Source organism: Epinephelus lanceolatus, chromosome 9, assembly GCF_041903045.1.
Source record: "Epinephelus lanceolatus isolate andai-2023 chromosome 9, ASM4190304v1, whole genome shotgun sequence".
Classification (NCBI taxonomy): Eukaryota; Metazoa; Chordata; class Actinopteri; order Perciformes; family Serranidae; genus Epinephelus; species Epinephelus lanceolatus.
In genome coordinates, this window is record NC_135742.1 from 1679619 (window position 1) to 1694015 (window position 14397).

Here is a 14397-nt window from a genome sequence, read left to right on the forward strand (position 1 = left end):
CTTGTTTTGAAATGTGGTCTGGATACGTGTGTTCTCAGTCTGGAGTCTAGGATTCTAGAAAATGTCGTTTCACCACATTTCTCTCCGTTCTAGAGTCTTTTTTTGTAAAATACACGAGAAATTCTAGAACACGCAGATTAGAAAATCCTATAACTTGGAGACTAGAACATTCTAGAGGACACATTTTCATGTTGGGACCCACACACATTGTGACTCCAGAACACTCCCAGTTGGGGAGGAATCGTCAGTCTCAGGATGTGGTGTTGAGTTCTAGAACATTTCAGTAACTTGTTCTGGTTCTAGAATCTCTAACATTGACTGCCCTGAAATTCTTTCAAAAACATGAGCCCTCTTTTTTTAAATACAAAAACATTTTGTTGAAGGTTGAAACATTCCAGAGAGACGGAGACGCTGTTTTGAAATGTGGTTTGGATACGTGCGTTCTCAGTCTGGGATTCTAGAAGATATGCTTTCACCACATCTGTTTTTTAAAGATTTGATTTACCTTAAATACAGAACTACAAAGTCTAGAACAAGCAGATTAGAACATCGTAGAACACGGAGACGTAGAACATCCTTGAACACATTTTCACGTTGGAACCCCACACGTTCTGATTCTAGAACACGTCTCGTTTCTAAACTGAAAATCTATCCAGAATGTCCGAAGGACAAATGAGCGTCAAATGATCTATTAACAGTGTAAGAAACGTGTTAGCATTAAGCTGTCACAACCATTCTCAAATTTAGAATGAATAATTTTGAGATCAGAACAACAGTGACAATATTTCCAGTTCAATCAGATGATGATGATGATGTTTACTTTGCCTCAGGTAGAGGTGTTTGTTTGATCAGATCACCTGGTTGGCCCCGCCCCTTTCTTCTGTTTCTTTAATCTTCTGGTCACCATGGAAACCTCCAGAAGGTCCCGTTCACAGAAATCAGCTGGTGTCTTTTGGTTTAGTCTTCAATGCCGTTATTAACCGTTCACGTTAACCTGGAGCTTCAGGCTCGATGAACCACGTGATGTTGGGTGGTGGAGGGCGGGGGGTGGGGGTGGGGGGGGGGGCAAAGACCAGTGTCTGGGTGGATCTTCAGCCTCCATGATGTGGACATGAGTAGTCGTCTGTTCAGGAGCCGACTCACCGTTCGTATTTTACAGAAAAACATTGATCTGTAGCGTGTGTGTGTGTGTGAGAGAGAGAGAGAGAGAGAGAGAGAGTGTGTGTGTGTGTGTGTGTGCTGTGGATCAGCCCCTGTTCAGAGCAGTGTTGTTTTTGCATGCCGTATATAGCTCAGTGTAAATCGATGTGAGTTGCATGTCTGTGTAGTTTCAGTTGTTCAGCTGACTTCTGTCTGTTGTGGCTTTTGGGTGCCTTTCGTTTGATTTTTCTGTTTCTTTGTTTTTTTAAATTTCCTGGTTTCGTTTGGTACCGTGTGTCCCAGAGGCTGCTGCTGCTGTTTTGGGGGGTTATTGAACAACAACAAAAAAAAGACTAGAAAACTGAAAACAAAGCAGATCCTCCTGTAAACAGAGCTGGCAGCAGTTATGATCCCGAGACGTTGACTGACTGGGTGTGAATTCTGTTTTTGGGTGGATTGTCCCTTTAAAGAGTGCCAACTACAGATGCCAGTGTTGTACAGCAGTGAGAAGCTCCCACTATTTACTAAAATAAACCATTTCTCTGTTTTTTCACTCATGACTCTGTCGCTTCTTTCTGACATCACAACACACAGACCTGAGCTCAGAGGAGACGTCACTGACACACAGGCTGAGAGAATATTTAAATTAATGAATAAAGTGGTCGACACAATTATTAGTTAAAAATAACAACAAACAGGATCCTCAGCCATGAATGAAGACAGAAAGTTAAAGACGAAGATCAGGCGTCAGAATGTGGTGTCAGATGGATGATGCATAAAGGTCTATTTATCATCACTGTGTTTATATTAAATCTGATGACTATTTAACGACAGGAACGTCATGGTCAGAAACTGCCTCCACACCAGCGATAGCCAAGGACGGACGTATTATGTTGTCAGGTTGTCCATCTGTCCACTCCACTCTCATGAACGCAGCACTTCAAGAACACCTTCAAGGGATTTTCTTCAGATTTGGCACAAACGTCCACCTGGAATATAGGATTAACTCGAGAGAACTTGGTGGTCAAAGGTCAGGGTCACTGTGACCTTGTGTCTGTCTCATCTCAGGAACACCTCTGGGTAATTCCTTCAAATTTGGAAAAATATGTTCTCAGCCATAACTCAAAGATTCATATGATAATAATGACAAAACCTCACACACATGTCTGACAGGATAAAATGAAGTGATGACATTTTATATCCAAAAGGTCAAAGGTCAGCTTCACTGTGACATCATGTTCTGCATAAAACGCTTCTGTCCATTACTCATCATCATATCTCAGGAACACTTTCAACGTTACAGTCACCAGTTCAGATACTGGTATAAACAGCAGCCTCTAACTGGTTTAACTGTAATGTCACAACATACAAAGATAAATTGAGTTTTTATTTTCTCAATTTTTAGAGATAAGATATCTAAGATATTTTAGTAAAGGCTCAATATTCTAACAAAAAGATATTGAGCCTTTGCTAAGAGAAATGTAAATATTTACAATGAACTCAAGTTGAACAGTAGAATATGATGTATATGTGAAGATCTGCTGCTTTTCCTTTAAATAATGTTCATAATTGTAATGAATCAGTGATAATGTTGAAAATAATGTTTCACTTTGAGCTCCGGCTCATCGTAACAAACATTTCTCACTATTTTTCTTTACAAAGCAAACAATCGATTAATGGAGGAAAATAATCAATAGATGGAAATAATATAAATAAATAATAATTTTATACTACTACTAATAATAATACATATTATATAATATTACATAATATAATATATTACAGACATTTACTGAAGAAACATTTCTAAGGCAGGACTTGTATTGTAACAGAATATTTCTACAGTGTGGTATCAGTATTTTTACTTCATGGTGTTTCTTCTTCCATCGCTGTGCTCCAGAACAGCTGAATGAAAACAGCCATTATTATCAATGTTATTAGTTCTAGTTGTTGTAAATGTTTCATATTTCTAACTCTGTGATAGTTTTTGGTGTTAATAATGTGTATTTTAAAAAAGAAGCCACATTGCAATATGATTATATGGATGCAGTTCCTCTCCACACCACCACGTGTCGCTGTTGCTTCACTTTACCGCAGTCACTCCCACAATGCACCTCTTCAGACAGAGGCTAAGATTCTGCTTTACAGCTGTTAAATCTGAACTCAAACACAACGGCTGCTTTATTGTTGTTTATTCTGTTTGATTTGAGATTATAGAAGAAGAGAAAAATAAAAGTGGAGTGTTAAAGTGTGACACCGTGAGTCAGGGAGCAGCGCAGGAAGTACAGGATGCCTCAGCGCCATGTTGGATCAATGATCTTTCTGGTTCATTCAAATGATGATCGGTGTGATCACAGATTGATCTGTGACAGGTGCAGCCCTCACCTTGTTACGCTCTGCGCCTCAGCCCGTCTGATCCTGAACCGGAAGTTACTATTTAATTTATAAACTGTGAAAAGTTGAGTTTATCTATCATAAATTGTTTTCAGATAACAGCGTTACTCAACAGCTGTAGCGACGGTATCTGAAAACCTGATGTAGTTAATAGTTTACATGCATATATAGATATTTATATGTTTTTAAAGTTTGGTTTCCCTTTTGCTTTTATAACTTTTATCTATTTACTAAATCAGGATCACATAAAATTAGACCCACGGAAGGTGTCCACAAACAAACAAACAAACACTCTGCCACTGAGAAAAGTTTCAATAAATTTGTATGACTTTTTTTCTCAACTCTTTCTTTGTATTTTTTTTTTTTTTAATTACACAAGAATGCAAAAAACCTCAGAGAGGCTCTCCCCTCCTCATCACAGGGCCACAGAGAGGACCAATACATAAATAGACATACTAAAAAAAAATAAAAATAAAAATATTATGATAATAATTTTTAAAAAGTTAAATCGGGATCTGATTAATTTCTACTCCCTACTTAAATAAATAAATAAAAATCTCCGCACATAATTTAAACCAGTTTTTAGATCTCGTTTAAAATATATGTATCATTAAAAAAATGAATAAAGTATTCAGACCTATAATTAGTCTTCTTAATTAATACAAATCCACGATATGAAACATCTTCCATTAAAAGTATTTCATTGTAACTTTACGTGTTAGTTACGAAAGCTCATTACGCATATTAATAAATATGAAAAATCAATAGTGTAATTAGCAACAAAACTATAACTCGTTCACTTTACACAGAAAATAGAGAAACAAAATCCCAAAAGATTCAAATAAATAAATTAGTCTCGGTGAATCTCTTAAAATCTATTTAGGTAATAGAAGTATTTTTTAGACGTGATATTTTTCTTTTTCCCCTCAAAGTTTTTTGTAATTATTTGTTTTTAAATTCATTAAAATATAAATAGTACATTTCTTTCCCCTCTAATGTACTCGAGTCATCGCGATACTTCTTCCCGATGACGTCACGTATGAGGGCTCTCTTGCATGCAAACAGACATGGTGGCTCCCTGACGGTCCATGTGGCTCTGACGACAGGAAAACTTCTTCATAACGTCACTTTAATTTATTAAATATCGTTAAAACAAACAGACTCTGTCGGCTGAAGCTGCGAGCAGCTCCGAGAGGAACTAAAGATGCAACACGACGACGTGAGTGTCACAAATTAATACGAAGACGCTAATGTGTTCATGCTAAGTGTCCATGCTAACGTTAGCTCACCGGTAACTGTTTAAAAACCGATGAGTCTGGGTTATTTCTTATATATTACACCTGTTTTTTTAGCAGCTACAGAAGCTACCGAACAGTAGATGTCTTTACTAAACATACACGGGTTAAAATATCATGTTTTAAACATTCGAGACACGTTGACACTGAGCTAGCTGGACGCAGTTTGTTCATGTCAATGTGACGCCAGACTCCGTTATAAAAGCGTCTAATTTAAAGTTGTCAGGCTTCTCTGTAAACATGCACAGACGTTATGACATGAGTCCACACATATATTGGTAGGATCATGTGGGAACTATATTTCGGCAGCACGTTATCTTCTGTTTATACACAGCTAATGGACATAATGAGCCTGACAAGTCTTACATACATACTTTAACACTAAGCTAGCTGGACCCAGTTTGTTCATGTCCACTATGACGCCAAACTACCTCATAAAAAGGTGTTTGTTTTGTTGAGATTGTCCATCTTCTCTGTAAACAAACAAGTTTCAGGACATGGGTTGATGCACATTTTTAGAGTCATGTGGGAACTTAATTTTGGCAACACATTATCCGTTGTCATCTTGTGTTTCTGTACTGTTTATTGACAGTTTTATATATGTATGCTTGATATTTGATTTCTCTGAGATTTAGTCTGTCAAGCAGTCATCAGTCAAATCTGTCACCGGTGTCTTAATGTGTGGGCCAGTTATTTAAGTGTTTTTATAGAGTCTGATTCTACATTAAAGATAGCAGAATAAAACTTTAAAAGAACACCTGAATACAGCAGATTATTATTATTATTATTATTATTATTATTATTATTATCATCACACCAGTTGTGTTGCAGGTTGAAAGCCACGGGATGAAACTCTCTGTAATGTGTTGATTCTGCTTCCTGCAGGTGATCTGGGACGTGATCGGGAACAAACAGTTCTGCTCTTTCAAAGTCAAGTAAGTCTGAAACTTCCTCCGCTTCTTATTCAGTCATTCATTCATTCATTCATTCATTCATTTACTCAGTTACACAGTAAGATTATTATAGTACGATCAAGTTCTTAAATACACAACAGTTACAGAGAAACAGTCAATGGCAATGACACTCTACACCACATTTAGAGACAAACGAGACAGAGCAAGAGATTTTTGTTTGTTTATTTATTTTGCTTTGTTGACACCGACTGCTTTATTCACAGTAACTCATTCAAATGTTTGTCGTGTTGCACAGAATGAGAAAATACTTTCCTGGATGAGAAACATTCACAGATTAAAACATGATTTCAAAGGAATATCCTGTGATCTTCTCCATCATGTTCTGGTCGGCTTCAGACTGATGAATATGAAACTAAAACACATCAGTGTGAAATTCTCTGGTGATAGAAAATCAGCTGGAGATTTGACATCAAACATCTGGTGTCGTCTTTATGTGCAGGACGAAGAGTCAGAACTTCTGTCGGAATGAATACAACGTCACAGGGCTGTGTAACCGTTCATCCTGCCCGCTGGCCAACAGTCAGTACGCCACCGTCAGAGAGGAGAAAGGTAAACACGTTACACACCTACAGCGACACTCTTAACAGGCCGGGAAGGACGATACAACACAATGTGACACTGTAGAGGCTTTTACTCTGAAATCCAGGAAGGAAGACGAGTTTGAGATTCAGGAGACTCTCAGAGTTTTTTCTTGAGGTGACTTATATGTGAGGGCATGACAGTAATGACTCCAGCTAAGGTATGTATGTATATTACAGGATGTTGTGCATCCCTGGGAACAATCACTGTAGATCGAAACCAAACCATTTTCATAGAATGACTCCTCAAAAAAAGTGGTCTCTTGGCTCAGTTCTCCCACGATGAGGGTGAGTTGAGCCACATAAGTGTAAATTGCTCCACTGATAGTGTTAAATGAAAAGGAAACATTTTCACCTCACACAGTGCAAAGTAAGACAAAACCAAAACCAACCAGGCAACATCACTGTCCACTGTTTTTTAGTTTTTGTAAAATGTAGGTATGTCATAAATAAATGTTATATAAGTGTCATGGTATAACATCATGAAAAATTGATGCAATGATGAACTGACTTTTAAAGAATTACAGTCAAACAGTTTGATCCAGATGTGAAACATGAGAAGGAAACACTGATGAGTTGATGAATAATGTTTCCTCCTGCAGGTCAGTGTTTCCTCTACATGAAGGTGATCGAGAGAGCAGCGTTTCCTGCCAAGATGTGGGAGAAGGTGAGCTTCAGTTCTCTCACAGTTTGTTCACAGACTTTCAGAGTTGCACAGTAGGTCGTCCACTAGCTCAGTAGGTAGAGTGCGCACCCCATGTTGCTGCAGCAGCCGTGGGCTCGATTCCAGCCTGCGTCCCTGCGTTTTGAAGTCTTTGGACCATCAGACAAGCAGTTCTTTTTTTGTAACTCTTTTTTTATTTTAGAAACAAACAACCTGAGGTCATCATGGATGTTACAAAGTCACAGCACATTTTTCCATTCACATCTCAGCGTACAGCATCACACTTTATTCAGTGGCGTTTATACACAATCTATTTCTCCCAATATTTTGTACATTTTTCCATCTTGAGCCTAAAAATAAACGTCTTTCCACCATGTCTTTTATTGTTTTTCCAAAAATCATTAAAAAAATGTCATGTCATCCGAAATCATGAAAAAACGTCATAGTATAGTATGACGTCCAAAATCATGAAAAAAAAGTCATAGTATAGCATGTCGTTAAAAATCATGAAAAAACGTCATAGTATAGCATGTCGTCCGAAATCATGAAAAAATGTCATAGTATAGCATGTCGTCCAAAATCATCAAAAAATGTCATAGTATGATGTCCAAAATCATGAAAAAAAGTCATAGTATAGCATGTCATCAAAAATCATCAAAAAACGTCATAGCATAGTATGTCGTCCGAACTCATGAAAAAAAGTCATAGTATAGAATGTCGTCCAAAATCATGAAAAAACGTCATAGTATAGCATGTCGTCCGAAATCATGAAAAAACGTCATAGTATAGAATGTCGTCCAAAATCATGAAAAAACGTCATAGTATAGCATGTCGTCCGAAATCATGAAAAAACGTCATAGTATAGCATGTCGTCAGAAATCATGAAAAAACATCATATTATAGTATGACGTCCAAAATCATCAAAAAATGTCATAGTATGATGTCTAAAATCATGAAAAAAAGTCATAGTATAGCATGTCGTCCAAAATCATCAAAAAATGTCATAGTATAGCATGTCGTCCGAAATCATGAAAAAACGTCATAGTATAGCATGTCGTCCAAAATCATGAAAAAACGTCATAGTATAGCATGTCGTCCGAAATCATGAAAAAACGTCATAGTATAACGTCGTCCGAAATCATGAAAAAACGTCATAGCATAGTATGTCGTCTGAACCCATGAAAAAACGTCATAGTATAGAATGTCGTCCAAAATCATGAAAAAACGTCATAGTATAGCATGTCGTCCAAAATCATGAAAAAAATGTCATAGTATAGCATGTCGTCCAAAATCATGAAAAAACGTCATAGTATAGCATGTCGTCCAAAATCATGAAAAAACGTCATAGTATAGCATGTCATCAAAACTCATCAAAAAACGTCATAGCATAGTATGTCGTCCGAACCCATGAAAAAACGTCATAGTATAGCATGTCGTCCAAAATCATGAAAAAACGTCATAGTATAGCATGTCGTCCAAAATCATGAAAAAACGTCATAGTATAGAATGTCGTTCAAAATCATGAAAAAACGTCATAGCATAGTATGTCGTCCGAACCCATGAAAAAACGTCATAGTATAGAATGTCGTCCAAAATCATGAAAAAACGTCATAGTATAGCATGTCATCAAAAATCATCAAAAAACGTCATAGTATAACATGTCGTCCGAAATCATGAAAAAAAGTCATAGTATAGCATGTGGTCCAAAATCATGAAAAAAAGTCATAGTATAGCATGTCATCAAAAAACGTCATAGCATAGTATGTCGTCCGAACTCATGAAAAAAAGTCATAGTATAGAATGTCGTCCAAAATCATGAAAAAACGTCATAGTATAGCATGTCGTCCGAAATCATGAAAAAACGTCATAGTATAGAATGTCGTCCAAAATCATGAAAAAACGTCATAGTATAGCATGTCGTCCGAAATCATGAAAAAACGTCATAGTATAGTATGTCGTCAGAAATCATGAAAAAACATCATAGTATAGCATGTCGTCCGAAATCATGAAAAAATGTCATAGTATAGCATGTCGTCAGAAATCATGAAAAAACGTCATAGTATAGCATGTCGTCCAAAATCATGAAAAAACGTCATAGTATAGAATGTCGTTCAAAATCATGAAAAAACGTCATAGCATAGTATGTCGTCCGAACTCATGAAAAAAAGTCATAGTATAGAATGTCGTCCAAAATCATGAAAAAACGTCATAGTATAGCATGTCGTCCGAAATCATGAAAAAACGTCATAGTATAGAATGTCGTCCAAAATCATGAAAAAACGTCATAGTATAGCATGTCGTCCGAAATCATGAAAAAACGTCATAGTATAGTATGTCGTCAGAAATCATGAAAAAACATCATAGTATAGCATGTCGTCCGAAATCATGAAAAAATGTCATAGTATAGCATGTCGTCAGAAATCATGAAAAAACATCATAGTATAGTATGACGTCCAAAATCATCAAAAAATGTCATAGTATAGCATGTCGTCCAAAATCATCAAAAAAAGTCATAGTATAGCATGTCGTCCGAAATCATGAAAAAACGTCATAGTATAGCATGTCGTCCAAAATCATCAAAAAATGTCATAGTATGATGTCCAAAATCATGAAAAAAAGTCATAGTATAGCATGTCGTCCAAAATCATGAAAAAACGTCATAGTATAGCATGTCGTCCAAAATCATCAAAAAATGTCATAGTATGATGTCCAAAATCATGAAAAAAAGTCATAGTATAGCATGTCGTCCAAAATCATGAAAAAACGTCATAGTATAGCATGTCGTCCAAAATCATCAAAAAAAGTCATAGTATAGCATGTCGTCCGAAATCATGAAAAAACGTCATAGTATAGAATGTCGTCCAAAATCATGAAAAAACGTCATAGTATAGCATGTCATCAAAAATCATCAAAAAACGTCATAGTATAGAATGTTGTCCAAAATCATGAAAAAACGTCATAGCATAGTATGTCGTCCGAACCCATGAAAAAACGTCATAGTATAGAATGTCGTCCAAAATCATGAAAAAACTTCATACTATAGCATGTCATCAAAAATCATCAAAAAACGTCATAGTATAGAATGTCGTCCAAAATCATGAAAAAACGTCATAGTATAGCATGTCGTCCGAAATCATGAAAAAATGTCATAGTATAGCATGTCGTCAGAAATCATGAAAAAACATCATAGTATAGTATGACGTCCAAAATCTTCAAAAAATGTCATAGTATAGCATGTCGTCCGAAATCATGAAAAACGTCATAGTATAGCATGTCGTCGAAACATTAAGCAATAGGTCGCAGGCTTGAATGGAGAAAGGACGTAGCCTTCGTATATGCACGTCCCGTTCTCCCCACTGATTCGACAGGTGCCCCAAAACCAACTTTAATTTCTCTGACGAGCAGATCAGATGAAGCAAAGCTACGTTCAAAGCTTTGAACTGATCAGTTTTGATGGTTGGAGCTGTCGGTGTGTTGACGTAGATTCTTTGTTACTCAACGACATTTTTTAAAATCAGATGAAGAACTCGTACCTGATGTTTCCTGTCGGACAAATACAAGTCAAAACGTAAAATTTGGTTTGAACATGTGTGTGTGCACCTCTTTATGTATGCTCTGTGTGTGTGTGTGTGTGTGTGTGTGTGTGTGTGTGTGTGTGCGCAGGTGAAGCTCAGTAAGAACTACGAGAAAGCTCTGGAACAGATCGATGAGAATTTGATCTACTGGCCTCGATTCATGAGACACAAGTGTAAACAGCGCTTCACCAAAATCACTCAGTACCTGATCCGCATGCGCAAGCTGGTCCTCAAGAGACAGTAAGTAATACTACAACAGACTGCTACAGGAAGTGAGTCGGCCGAGCAGGAAGAATGAAACTCAAATAAGACATTAAAGTCTTTGATTTTAGTGCGATGTGACTTCATAATCAAACTGTAAAAATGACATTAAATCACCCAAATCTGACTCACTGTTCTTTTAAAGTTTGTTTAGTGACCGTCTGAAGTCAAAGTTTAACTTGACGTCTGTTTTGTGTTTCAGGAGGAAGTTGGTGCCTCTCAGCAGGAAGGTGGAGCAGAGAGAGAAGAGGAGAGAGGTGAGACATGGACGAGCACAACGTTACCATGGTTACACTCAAACATTAAAAGGTGGATTCACTTGTTGTATGAACCTGTTCTGTCTTCGTGTGTGTGTGTAGGAGAAAGCTCTGATCGCTGCTCAGCTGGATAACGCCATCGAGAAGGAGCTGCTGGAGAGACTCAAACAGGGAACGGTACGATCAGCACACACTGAAGCACTCACAGTATTTACAGTCGTACTTTACTCACGTGGTCGCTTAAAGACGAGGATCTACTCACAGGGCGGCGTTTAGATTGGTCAGAGACGAACTCTGCAGGTTCACTCACAAAAATCACGTTTAGAAACATTTATTAACTTTACTGAAAAAAATGATCTTTTGTTTCATGTGAAGAAAACGCACCAAAACATTTTCTAAAAATATCTCAGATTTACAAAAACATCAGGCAGGAAGTCAGAGCGCCTTATAGACAATGATTTCAAACTAAAACTCAAATTAACACAGAAGCTGAATCAGGTGGGATCCATTTCTAATATTCAGTATCCAGAGGAACAAATTTGTTCAGTTTACACAAGTACAATTTTTAAAAACAGTAAAAGATCAGTGAATAAACAGAGACGTCACATGAGGCTCGTTTCATCAAAAAAAGTAATAAGTGAAAATGTACATTAATTAATAATAAACACTGCTGTGACAATAAACTGCAGCAGGAATTCTTTATATTACAATAATTGCTATTCAAGAAGTTACACTCAAGTTAAAGTACAGTTACTTAAAGAAAGATACTCCTGTAAAAGTACTAATTTAAGAAATTATACTAAAGTAACTTTACTTTTATATGAGTATAATTTACATACTTCAGTATAAGTACGGTCATTTTTAAGAAAGTATACTCATAAAAGTAGTTACTCTAGTATGAAGTGAAAGTACACTAGTTAAGTAAATGTAAGTTACTTTAAAGAAATACTCAAGTTAAAGTAACTGTACTTAAACATGAGGATAATTTCCTCAAAGCAAAACTGTTAAAACATATACTGAAGTAAAAGTAAGTTACTTTAGTACAACTTTTTTTACAGTAACTGTACTTTTACACAAGTATATACTAAAAAAAGTATATACTCAAGTAAAAGTACAGTTACTTTAAAAATACTGACGCAGAACTATAGTTACTTCAAAGTAATTATGCAGAAGTAAAAGTAGTTGTGTAAATATTAAAAGTTACTGTGTAACATTAACGAGGAGGTCGTACATTTAAAATAAAAAAGGTCAGTACCACGTGATTGACACCAGTAGAACAGTGTGATGTCACAGAGCATCATCATGACCAACAGTAACTTTGTCCTCTGGAGACCAATCAGCTGCAGCCCGTGAATAAAACTGATTATTAATATAAACATCGTTCATCAGAGCAGCTTCACTCAGCTCAACAGGAAACAGACTCAATAAACAAAAATCACTGACAAACAACAAACAGAGCCGTGAAATAAAAACACTAAAGTAAAATTACAGATTAAAAAAATTCTGGTAATATGCTAACGTAAGCACGCGCTAACAGGCTCAGTGTCGCATGTGAGACAGACTGTTAATATGCTAATGTTACATGTCTGATATAAGTGTGCTTACGTTAGCATGTTAACACTACATGTTACATTCAGCATACTAGTATGCTAACATTAGCATATTAACATTCTTATGTCTGACATGTGACATTGGGCATGTTAGCGCTCCTACGTTAGCATATTAATGCTCTAACTAGACAGAGTGTTCATATGCTAACGTAAGCGCGCTAACATGCCAGATCTTAGGTGTCGGATATCATAATGCTAATATGCTAATGTTAGCATTTAGCTCTGTCCAGCTCAGGCTAATGAAGCTAATGTCAAGTTCAGTTTAAAACAGAAAACATAATTTAGTGTCTTGAAACTCACTGGGACAGAAGGTGTGAAATATATTTCTGTATTAAATATAACGTGTGTGTGTGTGTTACCAGTACGGAGACATCTACAACTTCCCGGTCCACGCCTTCGACAGAGCTCTGGAGCAGCAGGATGCAGAGAGCGAGTCTGAGGAGGAGGAAGATGAGGAAGAGGAGGAGGAGGAAGATGACGAGGTGATGAAGGACTTGTGTTTCAGTGTTTGAGTTTATAAAACGTGAGGTCAGAGACTCACTGAGCTGTGTGTCCTCCTGTCTGTCTGTCTGTCTGTCTGTCTGCAGGACGTCGGGAAGAGAGAGTTTGTAGCAGAAGAAGAAGTGGAGGACGAGAGCGACCTGAGCGACTTCGAGGTAAAGTGTCTCTGACATCAGTGAAACACCTGGCTCTGTGTGGAGGTTAAAGGGTTAACTCTATAACAGACACAGTGTGTTAGCACGCTTACATTAGCATTAGCATTTTAATCTAAAGTCTGACAAATGCAAAATTCGGCATGTTTGTGCATATCAGCATGTCAGACATTAAAATCATAATATGCTAACGTAGACGTGCTAACATGCGGAATGTCTCATGTCACACATTAGAATGCAACATTTGGCGTGTTAGCACTCATGTTAGCATATTAACATTCTGTCTGACATGCTACATATGCTAATGTTAGCGCGCTTATGTTAGCATGTTAATATTCTAATGTGTGACACGTGACACGGGGTCCAGGTTAAAACATTCTTTACATTCGGCCTGAACATTTTTAATCTGAGCAATTTTTTTGTTTCTCCTCTCAGGACATGAACAAACTGAGGACGAGCAGCGACGAGGAGGACGAGGGCGAGGAGGAGTCCAGTGAAGAAGAAGAGGAGGAAGAGGAGGAGATGGAGGTGGAGACAAAGGCGAAGGCCTCCAAGTCTAAAGGTAAATCTCCAGCTAACGGCTCGGTGGTGAGGAAGAAGCGAGCGTACGTGGAGATCGAGTACGAGACGGAGCCCGCCGCCAAGAGCAGAGCCACGTAGTGATGTCACAGCCTCTGCTGCCAATCAAACTTTGACTCTCTGCTGAGGACACACCCACTCTGTGGTGGTCGTCAGTTTGTTCATACGGAGCCTGGACATGGAAGTTTGTTGGACACACAGGACGGACCTGACGTGGACGCACGGGACGGATCTGACCTGGATCAGATCAAAATTCAAAGTGACTTTAACAGCTTTGTTTTGTCTGTTTGTTAAATATTAATCAATAAATGATGATAAATGTGTCAATAAATCAGTTCTGGAAAGAAGTTGCTTCATGTTTCATAATAAAAAACTTTATAAATATCTTAATGTCCAAAATAAAGAAAGTGACAAACA

The 14397-nt window shown here is 37.3% G+C and overlaps 1 protein-coding gene and 1 non-coding gene across 2 annotated transcripts; both read left to right on the plus strand.

The window, feature by feature from the left end:
- Positions 1-3456: 3456 nt before the first annotated feature.
- LOC117253241 (small nucleolar RNA U13) lies at positions 3457-3558 on the plus strand. Its single transcript, XR_004501380.1, has one exon. It is a non-coding gene; the product is annotated as a small nucleolar RNA U13 (small nucleolar RNA).
- A 1036-nt stretch (positions 3559-4594) lies between these two features.
- On the plus strand, positions 4595-14397 carry mak16 (MAK16 homolog (S. cerevisiae)). Its single transcript, XM_033618718.2, has 10 exons — positions 4595-4753; positions 5715-5764; positions 6243-6352; positions 6984-7048; positions 10709-10860; positions 11084-11138; positions 11241-11315; positions 13111-13230; positions 13336-13404; positions 13837-14397. The coding sequence occupies exons 1-10, from the start codon at positions 4739-4741 to the stop codon at positions 14059-14061; spliced, it is 936 nt and encodes a 311-aa protein (XP_033474609.1). The 5' UTR covers positions 4595-4738; the 3' UTR covers positions 14062-14397.

Bases quoted from the DNA above. Each gene is read 5' to 3' on its own strand.
- mak16 (XM_033618718.2), top strand. The intron at 10,861-11,083 runs GTAAGTAATACT...TTTGTGTTTCAG, and splicing joins AAGCTGGTCCTCAAGAGACA to GAGGAAGTTGGTGCCTCTCA. The intron at 11,316-13,110 runs GTACGATCAGCA...GTGTGTTACCAG, and splicing joins AGAGACTCAAACAGGGAACG to TACGGAGACATCTACAACTT.